Source organism: Sorex araneus, chromosome 6, assembly GCF_027595985.1.
Source record: "Sorex araneus isolate mSorAra2 chromosome 6, mSorAra2.pri, whole genome shotgun sequence".
NCBI classification, from domain to species: Eukaryota; Metazoa; Chordata; class Mammalia; order Eulipotyphla; family Soricidae; genus Sorex; species Sorex araneus.
Genome location: NC_073307.1, coordinates 71,226,606 through 71,245,605, shown reverse-complemented (window position 1 = coordinate 71,245,605; position 19,000 = coordinate 71,226,606). Strand labels below are relative to the sequence as shown.

The 19,000-nt window shown below is 36.9% G+C and overlaps 1 protein-coding gene across 7 annotated transcripts in view; it reads left to right on the top strand.

Moving 5' to 3' along the window:
• CNTN1 (contactin 1) overlaps positions 1-19,000 on the top strand; it is a 336,636-nt gene that overhangs the window by 200,882 nt on the left and 116,754 nt on the right. For all 7 annotated transcript variants that reach the window (XR_008630792.1, XM_055143917.1, XM_055143916.1 and 4 more), the window contains 5 exons: positions 1,332-1,456; positions 2,053-2,170; positions 5,598-5,748; positions 7,641-7,768; positions 8,652-8,827. Coding sequence is in view for 6 of the 7 variants with exons in the window: in XM_055143917.1 (XP_054999892.1) it covers positions 1,332-1,456; positions 2,053-2,170; positions 5,598-5,748; positions 7,641-7,768; positions 8,652-8,827 (698 nt within the window). In the remaining variant the exon portion in view is untranslated. The remainder of the gene's footprint in view (positions 1-1,331; positions 1,457-2,052; positions 2,171-5,597; positions 5,749-7,640; positions 7,769-8,651; positions 8,828-19,000) is intronic.

The window sequence follows — 19,000 nt, the reverse complement described above, 5'->3', positions numbered from 1 at the left end:
TTTCTCTCCTTGTGAGTCTTGCTACTAGTTTATCAATCTTGTTTATTTTCTCAAAGAATCTGCTTTTGATTTCATTGATTTTTTTTTGATTTTTGGGGGGACTTCTAGCTTGTTAATTTCCATTTGAGTTTTATTATTTCCTTCCTCCTCTTTAGTTTGGTTTCTTTGTTGGTCATTTTCTAAGATCTTAAGCTATGAGGTTAGGTTACTTATGTGGGCTCACATTCTCTTCCTGCAGAATGCTTGCAGACTTATAAACTTTCCTCTTAACACTGCTTTTATTGTGTCCCATGAGTTCTAGCAACTCATGTCTTCATCCTCATTTATTTCCAGAAATCTTTTTATTTCCTCACTAAGCCATTGGTTGTTCAGTAGTAAGCTGTTTAATAATTTCCAGGTATTTGATTTGATTCTCTGTTTCTGTGTGTGAGTCACTTTTATTTTAAGTGCATCATGGTCTGGAAAGTTCATGATACAATTTCTATCCTCTTAATTTTATGAAGATATCTTTTGTGACCCAGCATGTGATCTATCTTGGACAATGTCCCATGTGCACTGGAGAACAATTGGTATTCCACTTTCGGGAGATGAAATGAAACATATGTGTGTGTGTGTGTAAATGTCAAGTATATGTAATTTTCTTCCTTTTCTTCCCTCAAATAAACGATGTCCTTGCTGAGCTTTAGTCTGGTTGATCTGTTGAAAGGTGATAAAGCAGTGTTGAAATCTCGAACTATTATTGTGTGCTATCCATGTCTTTCTTCAAGTCTATGAGCACTTGTTTTATGTATTTTGCTGGTTCTTCATTAGGTGCATACACATTTAGGAGTGTGAGATCTTCCTGATGTATCTAAGTTACTTTTATAGTTCTATATTATACTGTCTTTAGGCAAAACTTCTATCAGAGTGTCTGTACTTAAAAGAAAGTGGGGTGGAGGGAGTGATTGATTTTCTTTATGAAAAGGGAAAAGATACTGTTAAATAATTTAAGATAAAGAAGTAAATTAAATAATTTTTAAACCTTTGTTATTTGTAGGGCTTCTTATTAGAAAAATAGTTATTTTAAAGCTTCTTTTAAATTTGCTTCGCAAAATTTCAATGATAGTGAAAATAATTATAATTGAATTACAGTTACTATTGGTACAAAATATAGAATAAAATGTGTCAAAATTATGTAAATACTTTTTCAGTGGTTCTCACATTGGTTTAATGACATATATAATATTTGGTGTATTATTCTTAAGGCTAATCAAATGTAATATTTTCCCTCATAAGATTATGGTAAATATTTAAACTTGCATTTGAAATTGACAATATTCTTGACTCTTCAGCATTTCCTGAGTGGGTAGAACATATCAATGACACAGAAGTGGACATAGGCAGTGATCTCTATTGGCCTTGTATAGCCACAGGGAAGCCCATTCCTGGAATCCGATGGTTGAAAAATGGATATCCGGTATGTATGTTAATTTCTTGAGTCCATGTTTAAGCAACATTTCCATATTTTCCTAGAATGAATTTAGTAGATGATTCCGTAAAGTATGTGTAGTGAGTCCTAAAATAAAATATCTTTTAATAGATGCAATTAATAATAATAATTAACTTGTTTTGTCTTTAAAGCCTTTCTATACTGTTATATCTACCTTCTTTCTCCTTACCATTTTCTTTGTTGCATTTTTTGCCTCTTTTTTCCTACTGACCTGACTCTACTACCTGATACTTTCCTCTGTGCTTTGCCATGGTTTCCATGGCCTCACAGAAACAGAGTGAAGGTCTTACCTTTGGGTTTAGGGACAAGTAGTATCAGGGGTTCCTTACCTGTTCTACAGCAATCTCCCAGCTGGGAAAAGAGGGAGAACATGGACTTTCGATATTAAAGTATGAATAGAACAAGAACAATTGGCCAGGGTAAGTGGGTTTTAGTTGCCTGGACCATGAAAAACCCACTTCACTAAACTTAGTAGGAGTAAAATTTATACACAAACTAAATTAAATGAAAATATTTATATTAAAGCTTTTCATTAAATGTATTTCACTCTGTATTCTTTTCAGTATCATAAAGGTGAATTGAGACTATATGATGTGACTTTTGACCATGCTGGAATGTACCAGTGCATAGCTGAAAACACACATGGAGCTATTTATGCAAATGCAGAGTTGAAGATCTTGGGTCAGTATTATTTCTAATTAACATCCTATTTTCTATTTCTAGTCTTAGCATTCAACACTAAAGCAAATAGGAGTAAAATATTGTACAGAGATAGTAATTGATTTCACATACTTTGTTTTATTAACTGCTAAAAAAAACCCTAAAATCAAGTAGAATATGAATCATCTCATTTATTTATTTATTTTTGCTGGACTGGAGCGATAGCACAGTGGGTAGGGCATTTGCCTTGCATTCGGCTGACCCGGGTTCTATTCCTCTGTCCCTCTCGGAGAGCCTAGCAAGCTACCGAGAGTATCCTGCCCGAATGGCAGAGCCTGGCAGCTACGCATGATGTATTCGATATGCCAAAAACAGTAACAAGTCTCCCAATGGAGATGTGGCTGGTGACCACTTGAGCAAATCAATGAACAACAGGATGACAGTGCTACAGTGCTATTTATTTTTGCTGTTTTTGTTTTGTTTTGGGACTACAGATCCGTCTGTGCTCAGGGCTTACTCCTGGCTCTGTGCTCAAGGATCACTCCTTGCACGTCTTTGGGGATCGTATGAAATGCCTGGGATTGAAGCTGGGCCATAGTATGGAGGGTAAACTGGAAGTTTCTACTCTTTCTTAGTCCCGTTTTTTCTAATGTTTTTAGTGCATTGTTTTTAAATTAAAGGAAAACACATTAATTTGAGGCAATTGTATATACTATTTAAAATATTTTAATGTAGGGGACCAGAGCCAAGTGACTGGCCAGGATTTGATCCCTGGCACTCCAGCTAGTCCCCTGAGCCTTTCCAAGAGCGAGGAGTAAGCCTTGTGCACCCTGGGTGTGGCCCACAAAGCAAATAAACAAAATATGCATGTGTTTATGTTTTGTAATAAACTTGCATATGGAAATTTTTACAAGTGAGTGTTCTCTTATATATAGTTAGCTAGTTTCTGCCTGAAAATCACCTAATGCAGGGCCAGGAGAGTACTCAGTGGCAGGAGCACATGCTTTGCACAGTGGAAGCCTGGGTTCTCTCGCTGACGACCCATAGCAGACGCAGGGGTGGGCCCCCAGCAAAGTACAGGAGATTAGTCTCAGCACCACAAAATGTGACTTGAAACGTAAAAGAAAAGAAAAGAAACCTAAAAAGCAACAAGAAAACAAACTGCACAAACAGAATTCTACAAAGCATGTGACCCAACTTCATAGGCGTTTAGAATCTGCTTGTTTTATATATCCTGCACATTATAGATATTCGACAATGGATACAGAGTGGTCAGGTTAATAGGAAATAATGTACAACCTTCTGCTTCTTGAACTTTAATCATAAGCAAGGGTTCAAAGTGAAAATTGGAAAACAATCAGACAGTATAAAAAGTCCAGGGAAATGCATACTTAAATTAGACAAAATAGATTTCAGGTTAAGAAAGGAAATGATAGACAGGGATTGACATTGTATAAAGATGAATCTGTACATGAAGTAGGCTATCACTCATTGGTAGTTTGCTGCTCAAATGAAAGGGCAACAAAATATATAACTAGTAAATAATACCAACGATTTAAGAAGAGTAATCTAGCAACAGAAGAACCATAGACTTTCACACTGCAGTCCACCATTGCATCGATCAGACTAAAATTCAAGTGGCAAAAAACAGCCTTAAGTGAGTAGTTGATTCTCCAGCCCTCCAAAGTAAAATATACATTCTTTTCTATTTATCATTTAAAAATTCTCCAGAATACATACTGAGCCACAAAGCAAATGTCAGTAAATTCATAAAGATTAAATTACAAGTGTCTTTCAGATCACAGTACATTAATGGTAAAAACTATAAAAAAATCTAGGGAAAACTTAAAGATCTGGAGATCTTCATTCATAATATAGGATCTTCAGATAACTTTAATGCACAGATAAAATGTGAGAATCACTGACTAAACGGTGAAGAGTCAAAACCTAGACAGAGATATCTTAGCCCCAGAAATTACAGATAATTGTAATATGTGGTAGCGAATGGATGAAATCTCATAAGGAGACTGATAAATGGTCTAAATATGGATTCCTAAAGAGTTAAATTAAGTCATCAATAGTATAACCTTTTTTTAAAACCCTATATATTTTTTCATAATCATTACTCTGTTGTTTGGCATTGACTGAACTATTGGTTGACCATGGGCATCTCAACTGACTGGATTTATTATTCCTGTATATGTTTTAAAGTAGAGTCTACATAAGGCAGGGATCTCTTTTTTCACCTTGCTGTGTCATAGTACTCAATAAATTCTGTACACGCAGTACTCAGTAAATTTTTATTTAATGGAGGTTAATTGTTGTTTAGTTAAAAGAGTATTCTTATGAATAAAAAAAAAACTAGATTCAAATTTGCATTCTACCTGATACTTACTGCCTATAAATATTTGGCATCTTGGCAAATTATATAATCTTAATCAATATTAGTTTTCTGATTGTAAAGTGAAAGTAGTTCATTTAGAGTATGATTAAAAGTACTGATTATACCCTGGGTTTACTGTACTGTTTAATTCTCTTTAGATTTTAATTTATATTCCTTCCTTCCTTCCTTCCTTCCTTCCTTCCTTCCTTCCTTCCTTCCTTCCTTCCTTCCTTCCTTCCTTCCTCCCTCCCTCCCTCCCTCCCTCCCTCCCTCCCTCCCTTCCTCCCTCCCTCCCTCCCTCCCTCCCTTCCTCCCTTCCTCCCTCCCTCCCTCCCTCCCTCCCTCCCTTCCTCCCTCCCTCCCTCCCTCCCTCCCTCCCTTTCTTCCTTCCTCCCTCCCTTTCTTCCTTCCTTCCTTCCTTCCTTCCTTCCTTCCTTCCTTCCTTCCTTCCTTCCTTCCTTCCTTCCTTCCTTCCTTCCTTCCTTCCTTCCTTCCTTCCTCCCTCCCTCCCTCTCCCCTTCCTTCCTTCCTTCCTCTTTTTTTATATTAGAATTAAAACTCAGTTATGTGAAACCTGGGGAGATAGTACAAAGGGTAAGGCATTTGTCTTGAAGGTGCTTTACCCTGGTTCAACCTGAGCCTCACTAAGTGTGATTCCTATGCACAGAGCCAGGAGTAAGTCCTGAGCACCTCCTAATCTGGCTCAAATTTCTTTTTAAAAAACCTCCATTAGATGTGCCTTTCAACATAAATGTATATGTTGTATTTGGCTATAACTAAAGTTTGTATTAATAAAGTAAATAAAATAAACATTTTATTTGTGTGAATTTGGCTATAACTAAAGTTTGTATTAATAAAGTAAATAAAATAAACATTTTAAATGTGTGAATTTTATTAGTAAAATATATTTCAGTACAATTAAGGAAAATATTGGATATGGAATTGTTTTGGAATTTACAAAGATTAATATTTTCCGTTGACTATTAACTGGGTTTAATTTAATAATAGAAGAAATATATCTTTAACTTATAGCAAAGAGAAAAGTGGTGATTTATTTCCTTCTAGCTTTGGCTCCAACTTTTGAAATGAATCCCATGAAGAAAAAGATTCTGGCTGCTAAAGGAGGAAGAGTTATAATTGAATGCAAACCTAAAGCTGCACCTAAGCCAAAATTTTCATGGAGTAAAGGGACAGAATGGCTTGTTAATAGCAGCAAGTAAGTTTAGAAATTAGAAATCCAAATGTAATTCATTATTTGGGAAAATTAATTTTATAGAGAACTTGTCTTTATATAATAATATAATATGTCTTTTAGCTCTTCTCCAAAAGAGATACTATAGTTCAAAAACAAACAGAGATACTTATTCATCACTGATAGCATCTATTTTTTATTTTTAATTTTTTAGGTCTTTAGAATTTATAAGGGATTTTTAAATTAAAGCTCAGATTTCTTGATAATTTTTCCAGGCCACAAAAATTATGAACAATATGCAATCAAAAGGATATTTTACAAAACAGACCATCTATATTTACATATTATATAATTTTGTGATTTTAGCCTATTTAATAGCCTACTTGGCATATTATATGCTATTTAGAAGTAAAAACTAACTTTTCTTTTTATTATCAACAGCAAATTCTCATATTTCTCAAAGTAGGCCCTTAGGTCTACTAGACCCATAGGTAGAACATAATTAACACATACATTATGCCTTTAGGACAAAACATAAAGTATGTACTTGCATAAACTAATTATTTAAATTTGCACTGATTAGTTTTTATAAGTCCTATCAATAAGTTACAGCAATCATGCATCTTTGGGGCCTTGCATTGAACTACTGGCCCTGTTTGCAGAGTTTTGTTGATGGGAAACCTGGGGCCTCCTGAGCACAATTTGGGAAGCCTCCCTCAAAAAAAAAAATTAGGCCATTAAATCTTATCATTTAAGCCTGTCATAATGCTTTATTTTGAACAAACATGTTAATTCTTGATCTGCAAGATCTAGCAAAAATCTATAGATCAAAGATTTGTGTTCTAGTGTTATCTATTAATATCTATATATTTAAGCATCACTTTATTGTATATAATAAAAATAATATGTATACTAATCACATATGTAGTATGGAGAGACTACTTGCTTTAATTTAATATCTAACTTATTATTTTAAAATACATTACTTAATGAGCTTTTGGCACGTAGAAGATAATTTTCAAATAAATGAATGGGTTAGTGGATATATTGCCTATTGGAGCTGTGACCTAAAACAAAGAAGTACCAATTACTGATATCAAGATATGACCGTTTTGGGATCAGGCCATTTTGCAAGAGGCCATGTGGGCCCCTGCACCACCTAGGTGGTAGAAGCATCACCAGGAGTGACCTGAATCCAGAACCAAGAATAGGACCTGAGCACAGCGGGATGTGATCCAAGCCACCCCCCCCCAAAAGATATTGCCATTTAGTAGAAAATAGCTTAATAAGAAAAACTGAAATATTTCATAAAAATATGTGTAAGGAAAAACAGAAATATAGGATGAATAATTCCAAGATAGGGGCAATGACATGTCTGTATGCAACATACACATGTACCTGTGTAATTAGAATTAGAATGAAGAGGCATAGTCTTACTGAAGATTCATCTTTGTAAAAACTTTAAGGATATGAAAAACAAATGAGATTTTTTAACACTTAATAAAACAATGGAAAAATTTTGGTTTTTACTTTGCAAAAAGTTGAAATTTACTGGAGGGGTTTGAACTGCAAAATAACAACATCAAGAATAATAGCATAATATGATTTGCATCACATGTTCATATATGATTGACATGTATAAAACTAAGCTTAGAGCTTAGATAGCAATGGTTAGAAGCAAATCAGTTAGAGACTGCCACAATAATACAAGAAAAGGATAAAAGTGACTTTCAAAAGGAACTTGTCAATTCGCAGAAATAGGATAAAAAATGTTAAAATGTTTCCTCTTTAAATAACTGTTATCCAACATAATTTGTTTAAATAAGCAAAATATATTAGCATTTCTATTTTAAAATGTCCACTACTAAAATATTTTATCACATTAACTTTACACATTATTTTTACCATTTCAACAGAGTACTCATTTGGGAAGATGGCAGTTTGGAAATTAATAACATTACAAGGAATGATGGTGGTATCTATACATGCTTTGCAGAAAATAATAGAGGGAAGGCTAATAGCACAGGGACTCTTGTTATCACAGGTAAGAAAATATTCTATTGATACTCTTTGTTTCATAGTATTTTAAATTAATTTTCTAAATTGAATTACAGTGAGATACACAGTTACAAAGTTGTTCATTATTGGGGTTTAGTCCTATAATGTTCCAACACCTGTTCCTTCACCGGTGTACATTTTCTACCATCAATATCCCCAATTCTACCTCTCTCCTGCCCCCCACACACTTGTCTCTATGGCAGGTCAATCTCTCTCTCTCGCTCTCTTCAACCAAAAACGAATGCAGTCATTCTACATTTGTTCCTCTCCTTCTGACTAATTTCACTCATCATGACACTCTCCATGTCCATCCACTTATAATCAAGTTTCATTATTTCATAGTATTTAATATCTATATTTTAAACTATTTTAAATATCATGGTTACAACAGTGGTAATGTTAATGATTTTAGTGTACAGCTTTTACTGCTTTCCACCACTATCAAAGTTATTTCTGGGGCTGGAGCGATAGCACAGTGGTAGGGCGTTTGCCTTGCACGAGGTCGACCCGGGTTCAATTCCCAGCATCCCATATGGTCCCCTAAGCACCGCCAGGAGTTATTCCTGAGTGTAGAGCCAGGAGTAACCCCTGTGCATCGCCAGGTGTGATCCAAAAAGCAAAAAAAAAAAGTTATTTCTAATAAGACAGGGCTAATGCTTTTAAAACAGCTGACGTTTTGGTTATTTTCTATTTCAAATATCTTTTGGGTATGTCTGTTTCTTACGGAAATTGTTCCTAGAATTTGTATTTGAAAACATGTTATTTCTTTACTCAGAGAAATAATATGTTGGTTTTTATTCTTTAAGTGCACCCATTATACTGTCTCAGATTTTCTTGCATTGTTTTACTCCTGTGTTTTTAATGTATAGATCCCACACGAATTATATTGGCCCCAATTAATGCCGATGTAACTGTTGGAGAAAATGCCACCATGCAATGTGCTGCCTCATTTGATCGTTCCTTGGATCTTACATTTGTTTGGTCCTTCAATGGCTATGTGATTGATTTTAACAAAGAAAATACTCATTACCAGCGGAATTTTATGGTATGTGTTTCAAGTTTCATCTTATTAAACACATAATGGCCTCTAGATGGGAACTTCTATCAGACTCAAAAATAGGCAAAGTAAAGCACTTCATTATTCTCATTATATTAATTGTAGCACTCCTTAATTTTGAATAATAACTATAAATATGAAAGTTGGTGGGTATATCAATAAGTGCCCATTCATTTGAGTTTGGTTCCTTTTAGTTAATTTTTCATTCAATTGTAATTAAATTTATATGTATATGCACTGTACCTCAGTATATCTATAGTTTAACTTCTAGTGCCTCCAATTTCACAAGCATAACATTTGGAAATTATTGTAAAGATGACTTAAAGACATTTATTTTAATTTTTTTACAATATATAAATAGTGATATATTTATATAAGCAACAGAAAAAATTCAATAGAATATCATATACATATATTATATAATGACCTGAGAAAAAGTTACAACAAAAATTGGTAGCAGGATTAAATAAAGATAGAAAGGTATGGGAAACTGCATATTGCACAATAATTTATAATAAATGTAAAAGATGCTTATGCAATATATAGAAATCAGATCTGTGTTACCAAGAGTCAGAAAAAAAACAGAGATGATAAGAAATAAAATAATTCTAGAAAATAGTGAAAAAATATATAAATAGTATCAAATATATATAACTAAATTAAACAAAACAAGATCACTCGCTAAATACTTAAAGATAAATGAGACTAAAGTTTTTAAGGGATTATGCAAGAAATTTCATGTATTATAGCATAGGCCAAGTTGCTAAACTCAACAACCATACTGTGGTTTAGAAATGCCTGTTTTGCAATGTGACTTTGAGGCAAGACATTTATTTTTATTTTTAAATGAGTAAAATAGAGTAAGAAACAGAAATATTTATGTGAGGAGTTTTGGGGAGCTTAGTTCATGTGGTATTTGAAAAAGGTTTATTAATAAACCATTTTTTTAAGGATAGGAAGTTCCATAACTAAGTATAGTGAAATAATTGTATATATATATATACAGATGTATATATATATATATATATGTATGAATTAAGCAGAGTCAAGAAGACCAGAGTGTCATTTCAGGAAAAACAGGGGTGTAGGAATGCTATCAGTTCATTGGCAGAGATGTCAAAGCTACAATGTAACCTTGGAGAATTTCATCATCATCATCATCATCCTGTTGATCATCGATTTTCTCGAGCAGTCTCAGTAACGTCTCCATTCGTCCTAGCCCTGAGATTTTAGAAGTCTCTCTTTACTCGTCCTTCCCAATGGTGCTGCATTGGAGACTCTTTCTGGGTCAGGGGAATGAGACCCAGCATTGTTACTGGTTTTGGAGAATTTATCACTGCTCTTCTCAGTATTTTATCTAGAAGGCTAACTGTTTACAAATATAAAATTATTAATAGAAAAAGTAAGTGTAGTTTTTTTTTTAATGGAAGAGGTGCTCAAGAAACCTAGGGAACATCCTGTGTGGTGTATTCCACAAATGAGTGCAGTCATTCTCTATCTGTCTCTCTCTTTCTGACTAATTTCACTTAGCATGATACTCTCCATGTCCATCCACTTATATGCAAATTTCATAATTTCATCTTTCCTAACAGCTGCATAGTAGTCCATTGTGTAGATGTGCCAGAGTTTCTTAAACTAGTCATCTGTACTCGGGCACTTGGGTTGTTTCCAGATTCTGTCTATTATGAACAGTGCTACAATGAACGTACAGTTGCAGGTGTCAATTCTACTGTGCTTTTTTTGCACCCTTGGGAGATATTCCTAGAAGTGGTATTGCTGGGTCATATGGGGGCTCAATTTCTAATTTTTGAAAGATTGCCCATATTGTTTTCCAGAAAGGCTGGACTAGGCAGCATTCCCACCAACAATAAAAGAGAGTCAATTTCTACACACAGTTGTGCCAGCACTAGTTGTTCTATTTCTTTTTGATGTGTGCCAGTCTCTGTGGTGTGAGATAATATTTCATTATTGTTTGGATTTGCATCACCCTGATGATTAGCTATGTGGAACATTTTATCATGTGCCTTTTGGCCATTTCAATTTCTTTTTTGAGGAAGTTTCTGTTCATTTCTTCTCCCCATTTTTGATGAAGTTGGAGGTTTTTTCTTGTACAAGTTTACTAATGTCTTGTATATCCTGGATATTAACCCCTTATCTGATGGGTATTTGCTTGGTCAGTGGTGTTTTATCTTTAAAGATGCCTTAAAGAGCTCTGTGTCCCGTGCCCGCCCGCGGCTGCGGGACAGCTCGGAGCACCCCCTCCCCGCCGGGCAGGTCCCAGTCATTCGCCCACCGTGCCTGATCCCGCCCTCCCGTGTCCGACAGGTATATTGGCTCTTCCCCTTGGAGACCCTGTGCCACCTGGAAAAGCGCCCTCTGTGTCCCGTGCCCGCCCGCGGCTGCGGGACAGCTCGGAGCACCCCCTCCCCGCCGGGCAGGTCCCAGTCATTCGCCCACCGCGCCTGATCCCGCCCTCCCGTGTCCAAAAAGGTTAGGGGCGTGTCCTGTCATTTGGGGGCGTGGCCTTAAAAGTGGGCGTGCCCTGTTTCCAGAGCGGCGGCCGCTAACGCGGCCGCAGATATTTTTTTACCATTCCACGCATTGTCCTTTGGCTACAATTGATTGAACTCATTTCTCCGAAGAACTCCCTCATCATCTTAGTTACTATATGTTGATACTCAACTAACCTAGCCTATCCTAACTTCACAAAAACTGTCAATGAACACATCAACTTGCACGGAAAAGTACTTTGTCAAAAGAGCATAACCAAAAATCTTTAGTCGAGGTTCCTCCCAAGTTAACGAGAGCTCCAGATAGTAAAGCCCATAACAACATGAAGAAACTGAGAAAATCCCCACCACTAGGAGAGAGCCAAGAAAATATCTCACTAACCTCAGCAGCGACCTCCCAGAAATACACCCTCCTCTCAGATAGAGAATTCAGAGAGGAAATTGTGAGGATGATTCATGAACTCAACACAACTATGGAACGAACATCCAATAAATTAAGGGAGGATATGGATGCCGCGTTGGAACGCTCCACCAAGATAATCCAGGAAGAAATGAGAGCAGAAATTTCAAAGCTATGAACAGAAGTCACACAACTAAAAGAATCAGTAGATGAAATGAAAATCTCCGTAGGAGCCCTCAATAGTAGAATGACTACAGCCGAAGACAGAATCAGTGAACTTGAAGATGAGCTGCACAAAGCATATAGACAACAGCAAATAATGGCAAAAGACCTCAAAATGGCTCTAGAGCGAGTTAGAGTCCTAGGGGACGACCTCAGGAGAAACAACATAAGAATCATGGGAGTGCCGGAACCACACGGAACCAATCCCAATGAAAAAAACACCATTAAAGACATCATTGCTAAAAAATTCCCAGAGCTAGAGAATGGGGACATCCAGATACAAGGAGTCCGAAGGGTGCCAGCTAAAAGGGACCCAAATAGAAAATCCCCAAGGCATATCATAGTCAGAATGATGGATGCCGTGGATAGAGACACAATACTGCAAGCAGCAAGATCAAAGAAGGAGATCATATACAAAGGCGCACCCCTTAGATTCACAGCAGACCTATCAGAAGAAACCCTCCAAGCCCGAAGACAATGGTGGGATATAGTGAAAAAACTTCATGAAATGAATGCCTCACCAAGAATACTCTACCCGGCTAAACTCTCAGTTAAACTTGAAGGAACCATACATTATTTCATGGACAAGCAACAGCTCCGGAACTTCATAGACTCAAGACCAAATTTAAAAGAAGGACTCAAAGGGCTACTATAAGACAAGGAAAAAGATCTATAAGAACAACAAACCCTACAGAAAAATGGCACAAAATCCAATGACAATAATCTCTCTTAATGTTAACGGGCTAAATGCACCAATCAAGAGGCATAGAGTGGCAAAATGGATTCGGAAACTAAACCCAACCTTCTGCTGCCTACAAGAAACACATCTGAATAGCCGGAACAAACACAGACTAAAAATCAAAGGATGGAAAACAATCCTGCAAGCAAACAGCCCCCTCAAAAAAAAAGCAGGGGTGGCCATACTAGTATCCGATAGCATTGATTTCAGGCTGAAAAAGATCAGAAGGGACAGCAAAGGTCATTTTATATTCATCAAGGGATATGTGCAACAGGAAGAAATCACACTCCTAAATGTATACGCACCTAATGAACGACCAGCGAAATACTTAAAAGAACTCCTAACAGAATTTAAGGAGGACATAACTAGCACCACGATAGTAGTTGGAGATTTCAACACTGCCTTATCACCTCTGGATAGATCGACAAGAACAACACTCAGCAAGGAAACGAAGGCCCTGAAGGAAGAAATGGAGGAGACAGGGCTAATAGACCTATACAGGGCTATATACCCCCAAAAGAAAGAATACACATTCTTTTCCAGTGCACACGGAACATTTTCCAAAATAGACCATGTTCTGGGCCACAAGTTATACCTTAATAGAATTGGAAAGATAGAAATTGTATCAACTATCTTTTCAGACCATGATGCACTGAAGATGGAAGTTAATCATGCACAGACTCGGAGAACCAAATCAAACACTTGGAAATTAAACAACTCACTATTGAACAATGAGTGGGTCACGGAGGAAATCAAGAAAGAAATTAAGAGATACCTCGAAACAAATGAGAATGAAGACACAAGCTACCAGAACCTATGGGACGCAGCTAAAGCTGTGTTAAGGGGAAAATTTATAGCTCTGCAAGCCTTCCTCAGAAAGGAAGAAAGGGCCTATATAGATAGTTTGACTTCGCAGCTCAAGATCTTAGAAGAGGACCAGCAAAAGGAACCCAAACCAGATCGAAGGAAAGAAATAATAAAACTTAGAGCAGAAATTAACGATATGGAAACCCGAAAAACAATCCATAAGATCAATGAAACAAAGAGCTGGTTCTTCGAGAAAATAAATAAGATTGATAAACCGCTAGCAAGACTCACAAAGAAAGAAAGAGAGAAAACCCTAATAAACTGAATCAGAAATGAAAAGGGGGACATCACAACAGAAACCAAGGAGATTCAAAGGATCATCAGAGACTACTTTGAAAGTCTGTATGCCACAAAACAAGAGAACCTAAAAGAAATGGATGAATTCCTTGACTCCTACAACCTCCCAAGACTGAGCCAAGAAGACGTGAAATACCTGAATAGGCCCATAAATATCAAGGAAATCGAAACGGTAATCAAAAGTCTCCCCCAAAACAAAAGCCCAGGTCCAGACGGATTCACTGGCGAATTCTTCCAAACATTCAAAGAAGACTTGTTGCCAGTTCTCCTTAAGCTTTTCCAGGAAATCGAAAAGACAGGAACCCTGCCGAACAGTTTCTATGAGGCACATATCTCCCTAATACCAAAAGCAAACAAAGACACCACTAACAAAGAAAACTATAGACCAATATCCTTGATGAATACCGATGCGAAGATTCTCAACAAAATACTAGCAAATAGAATCCAACAACTCATCAAAAAGATCATACACCATGACCAAGTGGGATTCATCCCAGGGATGCAAGGTTGGTTTAACATTCGGAAATCAATCAACATAATCCATCACATCAACAAAAGTAAAGATAAAAACCATATGATCATATCCATAGATGCAGAAAAAGCATTTGACAAGATCCAACACCCATTCATGATAAAAACTCTCACCAAAATGGGTTTTGGAGGAACTTTTCTCAAGATAGTCAAAGCCATCTACCACGAACCTATGGCGAGCATTATCATCAATGGAGAAAAACTAAGGGCTTTTCCTCTGAGATCGGGGACAAGACAAGGATGTCCACTCTCACCACTTCTCTTTAATATAGTACTGGAAGTATTAGCAATAGCCATCAGGCAAGAAAAAGATATTAAGGGGATTCAGATTGGAAAGGAAGAAATCAAGCTCTCACTATTCGCAGACGATATGATACTATACCTAGAGAAACCTAAAAGCTCTAGTAAGAAACTCTTAGAAACAATTGACCTATACAGTAAAGTCGCAGGCTATAAAATCAATACCCAAAAATCCATGGCCTTCCTATATGCAAACAATGAGACAGAGGAAAGGGACATGAAAAAAGCAATCCCATTCACAATTGTGCCCCAGAAAATCAAATACCTTGGAATCAGCTTAACTAAAGAAGTAAAGGACCTCTACAAAGAAAACTATAAAACGCTACTTCATGAAATAAAAGAGGACATGAGGAAATGGAAAAATATCCCCTGCTCATGGATAGGGAGAATAAACATTGTCAAAATGGCAATACTCCCCAAAGCATTATACAGATTTAACGCGATCCCTATGGGGATACCCATGGCATTCTTCAAAGAAGCGGAGCAAGCAATCCTGAAATTTATATGGAACAATAAACGCCCACGGATAGCTAAAACAATTCTTGGGAAAAAGATGATGGGAGGCATCACCCTTCCCAACCTTAAACTCTACTACAAAGCGGTAACAATTAAAACAGCATGGTACTGGAACAAAAGCAGAACTGCAGACCAATGGAACAGGGTGGAATATCCCCACACACAACCTCAAATGTATGATCATCTAATCTTTGATAAAGGTGCAAGAGATGTGAAGTGGAGCAAGGAAAGTCTCTTTAACAAATGGTGCTGGCACAACTGGACAACCACATGCAAAAAAATGGGCTTAGAACTCGATCTGTCACCATGCACAAAAGTCAGATCAAAATGGATTAAAGACCTCAACATCAGACCACAAACCATAAGGTACATTGAAGACAAGGTAGGCAAAACCCTCCAGGATATTGAAGATAAAGGTATCTTCAAAGATGACACGGAACTAAGCAATCTAGCAAAAACAGAGATCAACAAATGGGACTACATTAAACTAAAAAGCTTCTGCACCGCAAAAGAAACAGCGACCAGAATACAAAGACTATCCACAGAATGGGAAAGGATATTTACACAATACCCATCAGATAAGGGGTTGATATCAAGGGTATATAAAGCACTGGTTGAACTCTACAAGAAGAAAACATCCAACCCCATCAAAAAATGGGGCGAAGAAATGAACAGAAACTTTACCAAGGAAGAGATACGAATGGCCAAAAGGCACATGAAAAAGTGCTCTTCATCACTAATCATCAGAGAGATGCAGATCAAAACAACCATGAGATACCACCTCACACCACAGAGGCTAGCACACATCCAAAAGAACAAAAGCAACCGCTGTTGGAGAGGATGTGGGGAGAAAGGGACCCTTCTACACTGCTGGTGGGAATGCCGGCTAGTTCAGCCCTTTTGGAAAACAGTTTGGACGACTCTCAAAAAACTTGAGGTTGAGCTCCCATTTGACCCAGCAATACCACTGCTGGGAATATATCCCAGAAAAGCCAAAAAGTATAGTCGAAGTGACATATGCACTTATATGTTCACCGCAGCACTGTTTACAATAGCCAGAATCTGGAAAAAACCCGAGTGCCCTAGAACAGATGACTGGTTGAAGAAACTCTGGTACATATATACAATGGAATACTATGCAGCTGTCAGAAAAAATGAGGTCATGACGTTTGCATATAAGTGGATCTACATGGAAAGTATCATGCTAAGTGAAATGAGTCAGAAAGAGAGAGACAGACATAGAAAGATTGCACTCATCTGTGGAATATAGAATAATAGACTATAAGACGAACACCCAAGAATAGTAGAAATAAGTACCAGGAGGTTGTCACCATGGCTTGGAGGCTGTTCTCTCATTCTGGGCAACTCAGAGAAGGGAACAGCAAGTAAAATGTGGTTGTTGGTCATGTGGGGGAAAGATGATGCGGGCCAAATATAGACTAGAGACTGAACGCAATGGCCACTCAACACCTTTATTGCAAACCACAACACCTAACCAGAGAGAGAGAACAAAAGGGAATTCCCTGCCATAGTGGCAGGGTGGGGTGGGGGGAGACGGGACTGGGAAGGGGGGGTGGGATGTTGGGTTTACTGGTGGTGGAGAATGGGCACTGGTGAAGGGATGGGTTATCAAACTTTGTAAGGGAGAAACATGAGCACAAAAATGTATAAATCTGTAACTGTACCCTCACGTTGACTCACTAATTAAAAATAAACTATTAATAAAAAAAAAAGAAAAACAATATCTGGATTGAATTATTAAATAATCAGAGCTTTTAAAGCATAAAAAAAAAAGATGCCTTAAAGATGTCATGGAGGGTGCTGCCTACATTTTCCTCCATGTACCTTATGGATTCAGGTCTGATATTTGTCTTTAATCCACTTTGATCTGACTTTTGTGCTTGGCATTACATAGATGTCTGAGTTCATTTTTTTACAAGTAGCTGTCCAGTATTCTCAGCACTATTTGTTGAAGAGGCTTCCCTTGTTCCAATTCACATTTTTGATCCTTTATCAAAGATTAAGTGATCATATATTTGAGAGTCTGTGACAGAATATTCAACTCTGTTCCATTGGTCTGCGGGTCTGTTTCAATTTCAATACCATGTTGTTTTAATTACTACTGCTTTGTAGTACAGTTTGAAGTTGGGGAAGGTGATTCAACTTACCTTCTTTTCTCCCAAGGATTGTTTCAGCTGTTTGTGGGGGTTTATTGTTCCGTATGAATTTCAGGAGTCTTTTGTCTATTTCTTTGAAGAATGTCATGGGTAACCTAATAGGGACTGCATTAAATCTGTATAGTGCTATGGGGAGTATTGCAATTTTGACAATGTTAATCTTCCTGATCCATGAGTAGGGTTTTTTTCTCCATTCTGTAGTGTCCTCTTTTATTTCTTGAAGTAATATTTTGTATTTTTTTTGTATAGGTCCTTCACCTTTTTAGTTAGGCTGATTCCTAGGTACTCAATTTTCTGAGGTACTATTGTGAAAGGGATTTTTAAAAAAAATATCTCTTTCTTCTCTTTAATTATTTGTATATAGGAAAGCCATGGACTTTTGGGTGTATATTATGTAGTCTGACACTTTACAATACAATTCTATTGTTTCTAGGAGATTTTTTGTAGAGTCTTTAGGATTTTTTAAGTATATTATCATGTCATCCACAAATAGTGATAGTTTGACCTCTTCCTTTCCTATCTTGATGTCCTTAATATCTTTTTCTTGCCTAACTGCTATGGCAAGATTTTCCAGTACTATACTGAATAGTAGTGGTGAGAGTGGGCAGCTTTGTTTTGTCCCTGATCTTAGAGGGAAGGCTTTTAGTTTCTCCCCATTAAGAATAATGCTTGCCAAGTGCTTGTGGCAATGACTTTTACTATATGGAGGAAAGTTCCTTCAGTTTCCATTCTGCTAGGAGTTTTCATCATTAATGGGTGCTAGATCTTGTCAAATGCTTTTTCTGTATCTATTGATATGATCCTATGGTTTTTATATTACCTTTTATTGATATGATGGATTATGTTGATGAACTTGCGAATGTTAAACCATCCTTGCATCCCTGAAATAAATCCTACTTGGTTATGTTGTATGATCTTTTTGATGAGTTGTTGGATTCTGTTTGCTAGGATTTTGTTGAGGATCCTTGAATCTGTGTTCATCAGGGATATCGGTCTGTAATTCTCTTTTTTCGTGGTATCTCTGTCTGCTTTTGGTATCAGGGTGATATTTGCTTCATAGAAACTGTTTGGAAGTGTCTCTGATTCTTCAATTTCCTGGAAAAGCTTGAAAAGGATTGGCAATAAGTCCTCTTTAAATATTTGGAAGAATTCACTAGTGAATCTATCTGGACCAGGATTTTTGTTTTTGGAGGGATTTTTTTTATTACCGGTTCAGTTTTTTCAAGGTGATAGGTCTGTTCAGGTACTCCAGGTCCTCCTGGTTCAGCCTCAGGAGGGTATAGGAATCCAGCAATTCATGCGTTTCCTTGAGATTGTCTTCGTTCATGGCATAAAGTCCCTCAAAGCAATCTCTGATGATCCTTTGAATTTTTGAGGTTTCTGTTGTGATATCCCCCTTTCCATTTCTGATTCAATTAGGGTTTTCTCTCTCCGTTTCTTTGTGAGTCTTGCTTGAGTTTTATCAGTCTTGTTTATTTTCTTGAAGAACCAGATCTTGGTTTCATTGTTCTTTTGGAGAGTTGGGGGGCTTCAATCTCATTAATTTCTGTTCTAGGTTTTATTATTTCCTTCCTCCTATCCAGTTGGGTTCCTTTTATTGAT